Source organism: Brienomyrus brachyistius, chromosome 22 (assembly GCF_023856365.1).
Source record: "Brienomyrus brachyistius isolate T26 chromosome 22, BBRACH_0.4, whole genome shotgun sequence".
NCBI lineage: Eukaryota > Metazoa > Chordata > Actinopteri > Osteoglossiformes > Mormyridae > Brienomyrus > Brienomyrus brachyistius.
In genome coordinates this window covers 18,357,533-18,374,683 of record NC_064554.1, presented here as the reverse complement: position 1 = coordinate 18,374,683, position 17,151 = coordinate 18,357,533, and the positions used below count along the sequence as shown (strand labels likewise).

Below are 17,151 nucleotides of genomic sequence, written 5' to 3'. Positions count from 1 at the left end.
TACTACAACTAAGACTAATAATATAAAAGCCAATGAATGGCACGGTAGAGCAGCGGGTAACACCGTCACTTTACACATAAAAGATCATGGACGGCACATTCGTAATATGCGCTTAGAGAACTTTTATAAAATTATATTTTATTATAAAACGTTATCTTTCAACCTTAATTGTGTGAAATGTGTTTTCATGTAATAATTTTATTGTGCTGCCATTGACAAAATATTTGTTAAAGTGTAAAACATGGAAATAACGTTCTCTGCCAAATTGGAGAAGACATAACGTTGGCTAATATTCTGGGAACGTTTCCTGTTACCTGGGTCCGCGTAGCTACACCAGGAGCATTCTTTGAATTATTTCGTGTTTTCTCAAAACACCACTGGATGGTGCTATAAATACACAGAAGAGAATGCTTGCGTTCTCTTATTTTTAGGACATCCATCCTCAAAATGTTCTTATCCTTAACACCCTGAACAGCATTCAATTTGAAAGACATTTGAATAACATTCGCAATTTAGGCCTACATTTTAATACGATTCAGAGTGACAATCAATCTCCAAATCAAAATTATTTTAAAACTTTCATGTATAACCATTGTTCTTGGCTTAAGTGACAAATAGCTACAGAAGTAGTAAACAAAAGATATTTATTAAAAATAAATAAACCAATGAGCATGATGCAATATATTACATTGTAATATGTGATTCAGGCCATTTTTGAATAAAAAGAAAAACATTTTGAATAAAAAGTAATTTTCAGTAATCTAGAATAAAAAACAAACATTGAAATCGAGGGAAATCGACTTCTACATTTCAAAGCTTTTCTAAAACTATATTTTTTTCCTACAGCTAATCTTTTCTTCCTTGCACGCTCATATTTTTATTTTTATTATGGATACATATTAACGGCAGTTAACGGCAACATAACTAAACACGTAACTTCAAGTAGAGAATAAGACAAAGATAAATACTTTCATTTCTTCCCATTCATGGTCTAAACAGACTATGGCTTTTCAGCGATTATCGTACATACGCTTACAATACTCATTTCATGAAGTTACAACAGAAAGCCAGCTCACGTGATACATATGTGAGACTAGTTCCACACATCTACAGCCCAAACGTGTATTGGAAAGACAGAACCTTTTACATAAACGCTGACACAATATGTGAATGTGCGGTCACTACTAAGAGCAGGTCTTTGTGTAAAGAAGCAAGACACTTTACTTTTTTATCATTTTAATCTTGACAGACTACACCCCCTTCTGTACATGTTAAACAACCAGTTTCAATAATAATTATTACCATCAATGACATTGACTTTAATCTGGTTGTCAGCAAATGAATAATAAAATAAACTCGGTTAATTCAATAGCATTTCAGAGAAAACGTGAAATACAAGAAGTGTCCCTTTGATACCGTCCACTGTTTCTGGAGTCTCGCGCTGTCAGTTCTGTGCTAAATAGCGCAGTTTCCGCAAGTCATCTGCACACCCATTAGAAAAGTCCATTTGCGCTACACAGTATCAATGCTACGTCTGTTTTAGCCATTTTACTTCTGGACCTGCAAGGCTTTTGCTATTTTTCCCCCACGTCACCAGTTAACGGATATCAGCATCGGCTACATAAAGCTATCGATTGCAAAATATATCGGCAGGATCACGATTATTAGAATATTAGGACGTGCATGTCCTTATTTAGACTTCTTGTTTCCTTATAGCCGGTAAAAATTTCTGTCCAGTTATTCAGCCAAGCACTGCAAGCCAGTGAATAAAACTGGGCCTCTTATATAAAACAGAGAGCGTAAACCAGGGAGAACATCTTCGGCGTATTAAATGTAAAAAACATTGGAGTATTTTTGCGTCCTTTATTAAAATGAAATAACAGGATAATCTACCACAAAGTTGCTCTTAAAAGATGCCATAAGATATATTATATCCCATAGCTTTACCCACACAACTGACTACCAAGATCACGTTCGCCTTTTTGTGACTCAGCGCCGTTAAAATTAAGTTAATATTATCGATCGAGTACTTCATAAAATGTAATACCATCGATAAAAACGAGAGATGTGCAGCGCTCATCTTTGAATCAATATGCTTTTTCTTGAAGTATTAACGGACTAATGTCTCGCACACACCAATGATGTTCCGAGGCGCCAAAACGCGCGAGCTGTTTCTTTTATCCTACGTTATCAGCAGGACGAAATTCTTTGGATGTGCGTGCGTGCGTTCAACGAGTGTAAATATTAATTAAAATACTTCATTTTATTGCAAGTGAAACGAAAACACACAAATAATTCAGAGTGTTCTGTGAGGAAAACACGTTTGTCATTACTATGGACTGTATATTTGAGGCACTACTGCGTATTCCCAAGCTCTTAAATATCAATGCTTCTTCTGAGGTAAATGTTTATACTCACAATAAATTTCATTTCAAAAGTACCCTTTAAATATTTAAAAAATTCGGAATTGTTTTTACTAGTACGGGACTTGAAGATTCAGATTAAAAATATTTAAATATCACCTGTGTAATTTTCAAAGCATATAAATACTGAAGAGGTTTCCTACTGTGTACATATTAAAATTCTTTTCCCCCTTTCTTCCTATCAAAGCCTAAACTACTCATTAAAGTGTGGGAGAGCTATAAACATTGCATTTTTATACAAAAAGCCCTGAACCCACAATAAAATACTAGTCTGAAGGCCGAAATTTGTCAAAAAGGGTCATCGGCCAAGTAAAATCGTTGGTATTCATGCAACTTTATACTTGTACATGTGATAAATATGTTACAAACTTCAGATTTGTTCTAATCCCCTAAGTAGTCTCACTGTTACCACTGAGTACCACAAAAAAAGCCATGAAGTTCTCCTTCTGTGTGCAATATAATCAAATATCGTCTGATAAGTGAGAAACTTCACGTCCTGTTTAAAATTAGCTTCTGAACTCTTGTCAAAACCTGAAATTCCCAACTCTAAAGGCACCACTTCAAGGCGGAAAAATCAAATGGTTTTAGTGGGACGTCTAATTAGATTTCTTGTATCACACCATAACATCATGACCAATTGACTCAACTTAAGCCCTACTCCCAACAACTACAAACATAAAATACAATACAGGAAAACACACTTTGTGACAATTATTATTTGATTGGCTATTCAAAGTGTTTCATGTACAGTCAGGTTGGTGGTAAATTCCGAGTGAGTTCATGTCACTAGCACAGTTTTCAGAAGGGGAGAGAAATTCATAAAAGCGTAGTTAAAAGTCTGTCTCCTTTTGAATGAAAAAGGGTTGGTTGTTCATCGTTCTGGTCACACTGCACTTCCGGTGGGAATTCCATATATTCACACAATCTCTTTGTAATAAATTGAACCCTGAATATCACTTATTGCACTCGGGTTACAGAAAATTAGTAGTTTGGTTTTCAGTGGATTTCATCAATACAAAAGATCTGTGTTCTCCACAGAATAAAAAAATAAACTTAAACTTTCAGCAGCTCTGTGTATGCAAGAATCAATCCAACAACTGCTGAAATAATAATAAAAAAAACTGTACATTCACAAAAGGACAACAGAACACCAACCCACTTCAAATTCAAACTGGTATGTGCAAAATGGCACTCATCTCTATAAAAATATGCGCATATGAACACAGCTATTTTCTTCAATGGTACAATATTTTCCTGTTATACCACAAGATGTACAGAACATGTACACGTTTTTATTTTTTTTTTTTTGAAGATGTACCTCAATGTACTGTGTCTTTAAGGAAATGACAGTAAATAAATAAATCTATAAAATAAAACAAAATCGGTACATATTTTGGAACCCAAATCAATGTGATTGAGCCATGGGAAGTAAAGATCCCAGTGCGAAAAGAGTTAAATTGCATATCCAATGGAAAGTACTGGAACCCAGGTCAGGTGGGCTCCCTCTGTTCTGCACAGCGATGCAGAATCTGACAAACTCCGGCTATGCCAGAGCGTCGTCCACATCTTCAGTCCTGGTGCCCGCCACTCCAATGAGGCCCCTCTTCCGGAGCGGACTCCTGGCAGGGCTGGCTAAAGCAGGGTCTCCGGCCTCACCAGAGCGGACATTCGGACCGTCCTGGACCCCAGCCTCCCGGCCTGCAGAGCAGGGCGATGAGCCCAGTGGCTCAGAATCCCGAGACACATCTGCCACACTTTTCCGCGCATTCAGCTCCGGCAACTGCAGTACAGACAGGTGCCCACGGCTGCCAGGACAGCGCCGGAGGCTCTCAGATTGGGAGGCGACCTCTGCAGGCTGCAGCGCCTCCTGTAGGTCCATTGTGGGGTCACCACGCTGCGGGGGCAGCTCGGAGGAGGGGGTCCTCCTGCGCAGCAGCGTGCTGGTCTCTGGAGGGGGAACAAGGGAGACGGTCGCAAGCTCCGCCTCCCGGGGCGGCTCCACTGAGATGCAAGGTGGGCTCATCTTCTTCTTTCTGGGGGCGGTTTGGCTCCGGGTTGGCACGGACCTTCCCCGGGATGAGCCTTGCCATGGGTGCTGGGTTGGAAGCCTGAGGACTGAGCCGTCGCCATCACCATTTTTGGCAAAGCGGCAAATCTCGATAGAGTGACGGCGAGCCTCGTTGGCCCCAGAGGGCTTGGCCAGGAAGCCGTCGGCATCCACGCTAGAGAACTTCTTTGGGTCGTTCTCCTTGGTCCGGCAAGCCACCAAGTGGGTAGAGCTGCCTCTCTTCGGCAGCCGGGCAGCAGGTGTGGCACACGGCGAGAGCGAGTGGCTGCGGGTGGCCGGCTGGCTGCGTCCCTCCCGGCGCCGGGCTGAGCTGTTGATGTGCCAGACTTCCTCATCAGTTGGGTCCTTCAAGCTGGGAAGCGGGCCGTCGGGGATGGCAGCTCGGCGTGAAACGCGGTTTTGGCCTAGAACTGGACAGCGGGGGTACATGCTGCCCTTGTGAGGTCGTGAGGATGGTGAAGGGGAACCCTGTGGGCTGCCAGGTCCAGAGGACGCCATCCAGGGCAGTGATAGAGTCAAGCTGTCTGGCATTGGAGCTCGTATATTCCAGCTATCTCCAGACTGCCTTTCCAGGCCATCAAAGCTTCTGGCCTCCAAAGAATCCTTTTTCATCATCTTCCTGAAGTCCTCCTGGAGGAAACATGACAGCCTGAGAAACAGCTCAGGGTCCACGGACCGTGTTGACCATGCCGGTAGGGTTGCCTCATTACCTGTTGGCGGCGCGACTTGCAGTTGCCCATGTAGGCTTTCATTGGGGGTGGCTGGATCCTTGGCCGGCCCCCGTCATCACACTGTGTCTGGGGAGACGCTCCAGGCACCTGCAGCAGGAAGCTCTCCCCACAGGGCTGGGACTGAACAGAAGTTGTGGAACCTGGAGAAGCGGAAAGTCAAACCATGGGGATGGGATTCTCCTGCTGGCAATGAGTCTGACACAGGTCACCTGAAATATGTTATCAAGTGCTATTGTGACTTGCAATGACTTGATACCAGAGATATCATGTCCTATTAATATAGCTAGTGCAGTGACCCCCAATCCTTGGCCATGAATCCCTAATCAATTGATTTTGCTCGGTTGGAACCGGATGGCCTAAGCCCCCCCCCCCCCCATAAAAACAAACCCATCAAAAAGTAGGCCCTTCAACACAGAGTCTTAACTTCATGCTGACTCAGCGACCATGAATGGTTAAGACATTACCTAAATGAAGACTTCTGCCTATGGGACCATCCTCCGGCAAAGGATAGGGGGCGCTGGCTGGTCTCACGGGTCGGAACATGTAGCTATCATTAGGCAAGGAGTGCATCCTGGACACAGACATATTCTGGAAAGACAGCGAGTCCTCCTTGGGCTGATAAGACCCTCCATCCTGCAGGCAGAAAACCTTGTTTACTCATTCTTTCCTTCCTTCTTTCATCTCATTAATGTCTTGAAAATTGGAACAGGTAATTCGAATAAGGTACAGCGGCCTGGGTGTGAAAAATAAAAAAAATTTATGAACCTCGGCTGCCTACATTTCAAAGAACAGATAAGAGCTCAAAAAATCTCTTCTATTCTGCAATGTTGTTTTTCATTCTGTGTTCGTTCAATGACTTAAAGACTTATTTTTGTTTTGACTGCCTTAGAAACCCCCCAGTTATTTTTAACCAGTTTGTCCTGGAGTCTCTGGCACGTCATTGGCATCCCCTGCCCAATGACTGACAAGAGAACTAAAGCCTGCATCCGTCCACCAAATCACCACTTACATGCTTTAAAGCGGAGGATGACTGACAGTGCTTTCAACGCAGCCCCTGTCTGGAGAAGCCAGTGGATGCCGATTAGCTGTGTTTGCCTTCAGATCGAATTAAAGACCCCGGCATTCTGCCGCGTTCTTCTTCTGCCGGCTCCATGCGGCAATTAAAGTCCCATCTAGTGGATGTTTCACTAAATGATTTTTATTTAGGGACTGGATAATCGACAAAATTGGCCCGCTGCTGCTGAACCGAGCCTCTAGCAGATACTGTATTACCGGAGCAAATCAGGTGATGCCGGAAGACTGAGTCATGTGACCAGATTCTTCTTCATTACCCCTTTCAGTGCCAGAGCCCGTATGGCTATATGGCATATTATGCCAACTAGAAGCCCCTGCAGGAGCAATCTTATGGATTAATGTATCTGTGAGAGGGGAAAGCACAGTCACTCGCCTGATCTGGTGAGTCAGAACGTGGCGTCATGTAGGTGGGCCGGTTCTCCGGTCCCAGGTCCAAGCTTTCCGAGGCCGCACTGAATCGCAGCTCCTCCTCGGCCTCCATCTCGGCGTCCATGTCGTCATCGTCACTCATGTCCTTGTTGCTCTCCTCCAGGTGCTTCATGAGCACGGCCACCACCACGTTGACCAGCACGAACTGGGCGATGAGCACGAAGGTGACGAAGTAGAGAGGCGAGAAGATTGGCAGGTAGCTCAGGCAGTGCTTATCCTCAGTCCTGCACTCCCGCAGTGTGTCCTGCAGAGGGCAGCACATGTCCTGGATCACCTTCACATCCATAACATTTCACACTCCTACGTCAACTTCAATTCGCCGCACTTCAGTATCTCATACTCAAACACGACGTTCCTCCAACATGACAGTTCATCATCACATTCTCCTACATCAGCTTTCTTCATCATCCCAGGAAGACTCCTAAATCCCCTTCCATCAGACCACATACCGGAGCGATTCGAGGATCTTCTAAGGTGTGTGTGTGGGGGGGGCAACCTTATCATTAGCCAATGATATGTTTTGAATTGGTGAGTGACAGGGGAAGGGGTACTCTGGGGGCCAATCAGCTGGGATCAGTGTCCCTGTGGTCCCACCCATGACCACATACTCAAAAAAGTAAATTCTGGTGGCAAGAAGTTGCAGGCACGCTCAGCGCACTTGCCTTCATAATGCCGTTCCAGTTGTCCCCGGTGGACACCCTGAACAGGGTCAGGAATGCCATCCCAAAGTTCTCGAAAGTGGCATGCCTGCTCAGACCTTCACAGGGGTTGTCTTCTGTACATTCTGGAATGTAAATCGGAATTATCAATAATGCCCCAAGCACAAAATTAGTATACCATTAGCATAAAACGGGCATCAAATTCATTAGTTGCGAAAGCATGCTGTGTCTTCATGTTCCGCTTTGCTTAAAAAAAGATTTTAATGGCTGCATATTTTTCAGAACCGATCCTGACTTATTTTTTTCTCAACCACTCACCCCGAAAGATATTTAATTCTCTGTTATCTCTCAAGTGTTACATTTTTCATGACCTGTCTTCCGAAGCGCGTCAGAGCCTGCAGCGGGGCACCCTTTCGCGTGCAGCGTCCAATATCGCGGCTGCCTTTTTATGCTCTTGTGCAAAAACCACGCTTCTTCTCCCGCCTGTACCCTTCCCTGCAGTGTTGCCATGGTGACCGACGAACGTTTACACTGTCTCCCAACGCTAGCCCCTGGTTAGCCGCTGCACAGACCTGCAGATATGAGATATGGTATTGGAATCTTAAAACTCCTGCTAATGTGATTTGACGTTTCTGACTGGGACGCGGCGGCTTTCTCCTCTCGCGTAGCCCGGCAGTTTGTGCCTTGTAAAGTGGCTCTTGCAGAGAACAGCGACCTATTCGACAGGAGCGGCCACACTGTGGCGCCCATAAGGTCGCAGCCGTGGCAGTTTTCGCTTTCTGACGGCGGAAGAGGCACAGCAGGACCCAAGGTAACAGGAGGCCTGGATGTGGTAATGAAAAAACGTGTGGATGATCACTTCACACATAAATACGGTTTCGATGCCTCTACACAAACAGGGACACAGTGACAGCAGGCCTGCGCGAGTCGGAATGCGTTCTCCAGGCGGTTCTCGACTGAGCTAATCTTCAATCTGGAAAATAACAGGCCATCGCCCTTCTAAATAAGGACCCATGAGAAACTGTCTCATAATCTACCCACCCACTGCACAAGCCTCATACCCTTATAGACTCGTTTGCACTGCACACAAGCTGTTTGAACATTACATTTATCCATTTATTAATTTCTTATGTATTTGTCTAGATTTGTCTCATCATGCCATATCTTTTTGTTATTTTCTTTTCTTTATTATAATGTGTATGTATATATTTTATTCTGAAAACGACCAGTTCTTTATTCTAATTAATGCCTTTGTATTTTTACATTTAGATTTTTAGTTGTATGTTTAATTTGCTTCAGTCATGACACCACCTGCGGCCAAAGAAATTCCTCGTACATCTCTGTAGCTGGCAAATAAAAAGATTCTGATAAGAGGCGGTCACCGCAGTATTCCTGTCAGGTTTCTGCAGATTCATTTAAATAATAAACCAGGGATATCTTTCGCAGAGAGTATCCGGACGACGCAGATCTGAGGGCAGATCTCGGGAGCTGCACCTCAGATGTTCTGAGGAGGAGAGATACCAACCCAGCTTCCCGAAGAGCTCCACGCCTAGGGCCGCGTAGATGAAGAACAGCAACATGAAGAGCAGCCCCAAATTCCCCACCTGGAGGGCAGAAAAGTGGGAGATGCTAGGCATGATGGGATGGCGGGGGTGGCAGAGACATGTAATGTGCAGGACACGCCCGCACGCACTTGGCCTTTCACAGGCTCACATTTGCAAACACACACACCTGTGGTAAAGCCTGGACCACTGTGTCCAACAAGGCCCTCATCCCCGTAGCCATCTTCAGCAGCTTCAGCACTGGTGTGGGGGCGGGGGGCATTGGCATGGAAACCGTGAGTGAGCTCAGACTTAAGAAATCATACCAAACCATAACATCCTCGTCGAGCGCCCAGGACGGGGGGAGGGGGTTACCTCTGGCGATCCTGAGGACCCTCATGATGCGGATGATGGTGGGATTTATGGGCAGGGAAGCATTGATCTCAATCTCCTCCAGCATGATCCCCATGATGGACAGTAAGACAATTCCCAGATCCAGCTGGTTCCACCTGGAAAAAGACGGGCATTCCCGTAACCCTAATCCACCGCTGGATGATGACTCACAAGTCATCTGTTGCTACATCTACCCCCTCGCACAAATTAATTGAAACAAATTCAATATATCAACATTTCAACATATAATGTGACCTCCTTGGTTTTTTTGTAGCATTTGGATGCAATTCGGCATGATATCCAGCAATTTTGAGCAGTTTTTAATGATCTTGGGGTCTTAGTACCATTACTGAATTAACGCCTGAATAAGTTTATCTTTTGTGGTACAGTTCATTCTTCGAAAGCCCATTAAAGAAGTGATGAATGAAGTTGTAGTTTAGGCTTTACAGAAGGAAACTTATAATCAGAATGTAAAAAATGATTACTTGTTTCAAGTATTTTGCACAAGGTTATAGTAGGAAAGTTTCTGAAATATTTCTACTCAATTACCTCAACACTCTTATAGAAAGTAGCCTCAACGGATTTGAACTAGTGACCTTCAAGTCCTCACTGCGTTGTGTGTCGTCCACAGTCCCCAAGAGACAGGGTTTGCCTTGCTGTCATCCCCAGAGTTAAACTGGGAGGATGGATGTAACATCCTTCAACGGAGCTTCAAAAGGCAAAGTACCAAGCCATTTAAGATAATTTCCCCGTTAATGAAAAATAACACTTCACTGTGGGTGACAAACACCTCCCCTCTAATGGGCGATAATAAGCTCGAGCCTTTTCCACTTCAGACTGGTGCTTCCATAGGCCTCGCTGGTGTCAAGCTTCACTGCGAGCCAGGTGACGATGTCCACGGCCCAGGAAGCTCCGCCCCCCCCGGCTAGACGAAGGCGTTGCATGCTGGCCGACGGCTGTGCCGTCCCCGCTACCTGTCTTTGAAGAACCGGCGGAATCCAAACGCAATCAGCTTGAGCAGGGCCTCAAGGATGAAGATCACGGTGAAGAAGTAGTTGCAGTACTTCAGCGCCACCTCAAGGTACTGCGAGGCAAAAAAAAAAAAAAAAAGCAGGTCACAGGTCAACGGCATGTTCCATCCCACCGCATCTGCAGAAACCATCATCCTTCAGGACATTATGTTTTCAGACCCTGAACCGAAAGGTTTTTAACTCTGGACACGGAGCACCTAAGATTATGTGATTTTTTTTCGTGCCAGGTGGACACTTAATGCCTTAAATCCAGGAGTCTCTTACTCCTGGTATATTGCGTACATGAGACTGGAGGGATTACAGAGGAACAAGCTGCAATGGTGAATGACTTAGACCAGTGTTTCCCAACCTGGTCCTTGGGGACCCAAAGACACGTTTTTTTTGTGGACTGTCTGCCAGGGAGCTCAGAGGGAGCAAAAAAGGATCCCTGACTGGTTGCGGATCCCTGAGGACTGGACTGCGAAACACTGACTTTGACCCACTGCTGAAAAATTTCACATTTTTAAACGAAAATTTAAAAATGGCAGAATACATTATTATAAAAACCTTGCAGGTAACTAGATCAACGACCTCAGCAGAGGTCGAGCGTGAAGGTGTACTGTACTGATAAGAAGACAAGCCGGCAAAAGGAAATTGTCCAATTCCAAATGGTAGCATAGTAGCAAATGTAATTTTTGAATCATTCGATGCTCTAAAGTAGGATTCCTTAACCTTTCCAAACACAAAGCCCAACTATTCAGCATTCATCATGTTGGAGGCCTGGGGGAAGGTGTCCTCAACCCTCGGTAAATTTCATGGACTGGGGGGGACCTCTGTATATTCTGCTGTGTGATTCAGTGGTTGGGAAACCCTTCCATAAGGTATGTACTCTGGTCTTTGGATTGATTAAGAAGCTGAACGGTTTGTTAGAACTAATTTCTATGCACAAAGATGTGCTTTTAGTCGAGGCAAACGATTGGAACCAGTCAATTTAAGTAATTATATCTCACACAATATACTTATAACAAGAGACAAATACGTGGTAATTGGCAGTAATACAGAAGTGCAGATAGTCTTTTTGGAACTGCCAAATTAAAACTTTGTCAATGATCAGGCTTGGTGCAACAGAATCACATGATCGCTTCGCAGGTTTGAGACGATGTGGCGTGGGTAAGTGTGTGCGGTACATTGAGGTAGAAGGGGGATCAGGGCTATAAAGATTCACCTACCTGCGACTGCCTGTAGTGCTCCAGAGACATGGTGACCACGTTGACGCCGATGATGATGGTGATGAAGATGTCCAGGTAATGGTTGGTGCACAGTGTGTGGATGTAGCGTCGGGCTGGAGAGTAGTCGGCGTAGTAAGGTCGCTGCTGGGCCTCTGCGGGGGCGGGGGGAGGACAAAACCGACCTGATCACATGACTGCCTGACCTCACATGACCATCAACCATCCGCTGGTCCACAGAACTCTACAGCACATGCCTTTCATGCTTGTACCAAATGAAACCATCAGAATTAAATGAAAACCCATAATTTGATAACGTTGTATGTAACATTGTATGGCTGTTGCATACAAGGTGCATCAACTCTCTTCAGAGCCCATGCTCGTCCTCAGATCTCCTCAATGGGACTGAAGGCCCAAATCAGCCTGGAAATCTGCCAGGTGTGTGTTTCCCCCACAGGGGACACGCACACGAGTGTCTGGAATAAAGGGTGCTTTTAAATGAAATCCAGAACGGGTTTTGGTCCTGGAAAATGTAATGTAAGCCGAAGGTATGAGGAAATCGAATGGCAGCGGAGTCATCCATCTGAGGACAGCTGAGAGTGGAGATCTGGTTCTGGTCTGGTGACATGCAGTCAGCTCATAGACAGCAATACGCTTCTTGACAAATACGCATGTTTTCGATAGCTATGTGTAAAGGAAACTCTCCTTGGCCGAATCACAGCTTCCCAAACACCCACAATCTCGCAGGTCAGCTAAAAGCTTTGTCTGGATAACAACTACTTGATCGTTAAATTATTATAATATCATATTTACTCAAATTGTTGATCGCAAATATTGATAGAAACAGGTGGAATTAACATTGCTGGGCATCAATGTTTATTCAGATGTCACTTATTTCATCGCAAGTGAGAATTTCATGACGTCCCATGATTATTGTGTAAAACTCACACTGTCATACGTATGCCTGCAGCCTTCCAGACACACTAATCTGAAAGGATCCATGTCTAAAACAATAATCATTGGGAAAAGTACTGAACTGGACAACTACAACACAACAGGTTTGCTGCCAGGGTATCAGAGATCCAGAAGAACCCTTAGCGTCCAAGGTTCTGCTACCAGTGGTCCTCCGAAGCGCATATCTGTTTGTCCAGCAAACCTGCTCATCACGTCATTTCACAACGCAGTATCCCATGATGCTTTGCTCATCATAGGCATAGCTGTTTAGTCTCCTTAAGTAAAGCATGAAAGGCTTACGTTGTACCATGCGCGGCATGGTAATAACCCAAGAACGTTGACTCGAGATGTTGGGTAGGGCAGTAAGTAGAGTATGAGGTGTGCTTGTGGGAGTCACTCAGTTTCTAACCTCAGATTTACCTCTTTACCTGAACATAATGAACCAAATGGATTTTTAGTGTTCAGCTTGGTGTTAGTCCACTTGCTGGTTGGCCCAACTTGGGGCCTCTGTCTGTGCTGGGCCTGTCCCAGGGCATATCAGGGGCCACTAGGCTGGCTTCATGCCCTCATGCAGTGCACCTCTAGGGGGCATGCGGGGGTCCATGCTGCCACCTTGGGGCTTCTGCCTCTAGGTGGCGGCTGAATGTCTCAGGCTGTAGAGGCAGGCAGGTTTCAGAAAGGTTACCGACCCGACCGCCGGCCCGACCCGCCTATCTCCTTACTCCTGCGCCTCCTCTCCAGGCGCCGCTGCCGCTTCTCCTCACGCCGTTTGGTCTCCTCCTCCTCCTGGTCCTGCCGACACTTGTGGAAGTTCTCCACCACCACGCCCACGAACATGTTGAGCACGAAGAAGCTGACGATGAGCAGGAAGGAGATGAAGTACAGCAGCATCCAGGGGTTGTGGTTCCTCACCGGCTGCGGGGGTTGGGGAGGTGGCTCATGTTAGAGACGCCCTACTAAACCCAGAGCTTCAGGTCACGTGCCCCTCCTTCTGTCAGCTGCTAACCTCCAGAGTGAGAGCGTCATGTGACTTTACCGTTGTCCCGTATCAACCACCAAAGTCATCTTGCCGAGGGGTGATTTTTACATTCAAATAAATAAACTGTGCACAATATAAACCTGTTACTTCAGCAGGAGTAACAGAATGTAGCCCCCACATTAAATGCATCGCGTAATTAATAACATCAGGAGAACTAATTAGGCCGTCCAGCTAATTGCTGCTAGCCGGTTCAACGGTAAATCGCTCTCAGCAAAGACCTTGCACCTTGTGTACTCATCAACTGAATCACCGAAATTAAGAGCTGTTGTTCATTACCCCCTCCAAACAATGTTATCTGCAGGCTGGAGGCAGGACTGTCTTATATTTCCCATTTGTTATTGGGAGGCCCACCCTGTGTACTGGTCAGCATTTGTTGAAGTTAAGGATGACTGAAAAAATGTCGTTGGCCATTAGCCCACGTGCTCACCTGCTGGTCCACGGCCACGGCATCCAGACCATCGTACATGATGTTCACCCAGCCATCCTTGGAAGCCAGGACGAACAGGGTCATCAGAGCCTGAAATGGGAGGCCACAGCAGCGACGTCAACAGAGCTGGCCCGCCCCCCTCGGCCTGCCATCAGCGTATCCAATGGCAACCCAGAATCTAATCTTTTAGAGGATTACTCTTGTGGAAGAATCTAAACTTTTAGAATGCTAATATTCTAAGAAACCAATTAAAAAACCAACTATAAATCCAGAAAGCCAACATGCTACATGCTATTATCATACATTACACTGGGGACACCATCGAGGCAAACCAGTCACCTGGCCCAGGTTGTCGAAATTGTACTTCCTCCGTATCCAGCGATAGTTGGCGCTGAGGCAGTCCGATTTGTTGGTGATGTTTTTCATGTCAGGTCCTTCGCAGTGGTAAAACTTCCCCTTAAAAAGCTACAGAAGAAATGGGGAGGGGCCGTGGAGTTTGCTGGGGCTGGGGGGGCTGGGGGGAGGGTTCTAGTGGAGCCCTAGCACTCTGATGAACATCACCTTCATAAATTTCCTAAGCTCGTCAGCTATATAAGCATATGGCGTCTGTTTACACAAGAGCGTTCCCCCAGGAAATCAGAGAAAAACGATAATTAGGAATCTTAAAAGACAACAAGGGAAAAAAAAAACATGAAACCGCAGAAACGCTGTGTTCCCTCCCCCACAAAGACGCTGTAAAAGTCTCCTTAAAAGTACCTTCACTTTTCGTCTACAGTAAACGTTAAACACAGCCAGCAACAAGATCCCAACTCAAGAGTCCCTGTCAGCGGGATGAGGAATGGACAAGTCCAGCCTATAAATCAGCCCTGAGTGAACCTAGAACACCCCCTATGGTCCCACCTGCCCTCTTAAAATCCCATAATTCATCACGAGCTCAGCCAGCCATCGCCCAAGGGGTGAAGGGGAGCTAATTTCATTATACATGCTCTGTGTCCCCCCAAGGCAAGGAAGAGACTCATTTGGAGGTAGCATGAGGGAGTCCATCCTATCTTGATTAAGCATGATCTATGCCCCATGTCCCTGTGACAACTGCTAATGTCACACCCCGGCAGAAGTGGATAGGTCAGATCCACAAAGTACAAATCCAGACCAAGATTTTATTTGAACCAACCAGTTGAGTATAAAGAGTCATTATCACAGAGTACTCAACTGGTTGGTTCAAACAAAATCTTGGTCTGGACCTGAAATTTCCAACTCCCCCCCAACCCCGCAGGATGGGCTCATGAGCTCCTAAGAGTGGAATCCCACAAGAAGTAGCGCTGTCATGCCAAATCCCTTCCCCAAGTGACATTCAGCTGTTTGGCTGATGACACAGTACTGATGATACAGTTTTGAGTTGCCCCGTTTCAGGTTCACACGGATGTACTAAGGGCTCCTGCTGTTCTTGACAGGAACAGCAGGAGGCGTAACTGTTAACTCGAGCCACAACCTGAAACGCCCAGGTTTAGATTCTAGGAAGAAAAGCTACCAGTGTGAAGTTAATTCGAACTGCGGAGCTAAACCATCAGGAGAGGGGAGGATGACTAATGGAGACCAATATTTCCCTCATAATGGGGCAGCGTGGCCCTGAGAGGGAAACCCAAGTCCGATCTCTCTTGCGTGGACCTCCAGCAATAAAAAAAGACATGAGGGTGAATGACACCCCAGCCCCCCCCCCCACTAGGAGTTTCATTTTTGGGGCTCTGCCTTGTCACGCAGGAGACAAAGGTCAGAAAAACAGCCTGACTAATCTTTTCTGAGCTTACAAAGACAAATCAGTATTATAACGCTATTTGCTTGCATTCTCCAGGTGCAAGGCGGCCATATTATTGAATCGCGCGCTAACCTGAACTCCCAGTATGCCGAACACGATGAAGAAGGCGCAGCATATCAGCACGATGTTCCCGATGGGCCGCAGTGACGTGATCAGGGTCTCCACCACCAGCTTCAGGCCTGGAGCCCGGCTGATCACCCTGAATTTGGCGGGGTTAGGGTTAATCAGTCAGACTCGGGGATCAACATCATACTGCCATTTTCTCCCATCTTTTATATCTAAGTGTTCTTTTAATACAAGATGCACTTCTCGGCATTAAGGTAGAATTTCTGCAGAATTTCCACCAGCAGTTACCATGAAACAATGATTCATTGTTTTCTCAGACTCCTACAGTGTTTGTTTCATTTGATACATAGAAATACAACATACATACTGGAGACTGTCAGTTCTGGCATGACAGAAGGGTAAAGAGAGATTGGTATTAGGTACGAGGGTTGGGTAATTCAGGTCTAGAGAGTGAAAGTCCAGACCGGGATTTTGTTTCAACCAAGTGGTTGAGTACTCTGTGACTGTGACTCTTTATGCGCAACTGGTTGGTTGAAACAAAATCCCGGTCTGGACTTTTACTTTCTGGACATGAATTACCCAACTCAGTTAGTTACCAGCATGAGTTAGACATACAGCCGCCCGTCACAGGCCCCCACCTCAACGGCCGCAGCGTCCTCAGCAAGCGGAGAACTCTCAGGATGCCAAGGATCCGGTTTCCGCCAGCAGAAGCCAGCGACGCCAGGAGGTCCACCAACGAGACCATCACCAGTCCGCCGTCCAACACATTCCAGCTGCTTCGCAGGTAGCTCTCACCCCCCACGCAGAGGCCCAGCGCCACCACCTGCCGTTACACGTCATTTCAGATATACAACCCAGTTATTCAAAAATCTAATTACATAAGAAACAAATTTTGCACATAGGTATTCAAAAACTGTAATTGAATATGTATTTTGTATTGGTAATTACTGTGAAATACATGTAATTGTAATTAAATGTTTTGTAATTGTAACAGTGTGGTGACTATAATTAAACGCATATTTTGTGTGGGCATTTCCTACTTTCTGCATTATTCTGGCTAAAAATCCAGTAACAGCCTTAGGAAATATTGCATTCAGGCACCTCAGGCTTTGTCTGAGATCTCGCATGCTTGTCTTGTTCGTTAATGATCCTGAAATCCAGTAGGCGCTGCCAATTTTAAGTGGTGCCAGTACACAAAGACAACCTGAACAACCTGAAGTGAATTTCTGTGTAGAAACAAATACATCCACAACATACTGTTTCAATATGGCTCACAGCACATAACTCTCTAAGGTGAT

At 45.6% G+C, this 17,151-nt stretch overlaps 1 protein-coding gene across 3 annotated transcripts in view; it reads right to left on the bottom strand.

The window, feature by feature from the left end:
• Nucleotides 1-627: 627 nt before the first annotated feature.
• LOC125718347 (voltage-dependent T-type calcium channel subunit alpha-1H-like) overlaps nt 628-17,151 on the bottom strand; it is a 58,820-nt gene continuing 42,296 nt past the window's right edge. For 2 of the 3 annotated variants that reach the window (XM_048992137.1, XM_048992136.1), the window contains exons 21-35: nt 16,492-16,676; nt 15,860-15,986; nt 14,314-14,439; nt 13,975-14,064; nt 13,198-13,423; nt 11,558-11,709; nt 10,293-10,402; nt 9,301-9,434; nt 9,116-9,186; nt 8,910-8,988; nt 7,388-7,509; nt 6,670-6,969; nt 5,687-5,855; nt 5,202-5,362; nt 628-5,121 (exon numbers count right to left, since the gene is read on the bottom strand). In XM_048992137.1, the coding sequence (XP_048848094.1) occupies nt 3,967-5,121; nt 5,202-5,362; nt 5,687-5,855; nt 6,670-6,969; nt 7,388-7,509; nt 8,910-8,988; nt 9,116-9,186; nt 9,301-9,434; nt 10,293-10,402; nt 11,558-11,709; nt 13,198-13,423; nt 13,975-14,064; nt 14,314-14,439; nt 15,860-15,986; nt 16,492-16,676 (3,207 nt within the window). In that variant the 3' untranslated portion in view covers nt 628-3,966. The remainder of the gene's footprint in view (nt 5,122-5,201; nt 5,363-5,686; nt 5,856-6,669; nt 6,970-7,387; nt 7,510-8,909; nt 8,989-9,115; nt 9,187-9,300; nt 9,435-10,292; nt 10,403-11,557; nt 11,710-13,197; nt 13,424-13,974; nt 14,065-14,313; nt 14,440-15,859; nt 15,987-16,491; nt 16,677-17,151) is intronic. The other variant, XM_048992138.1, reaches the window with a different exon arrangement.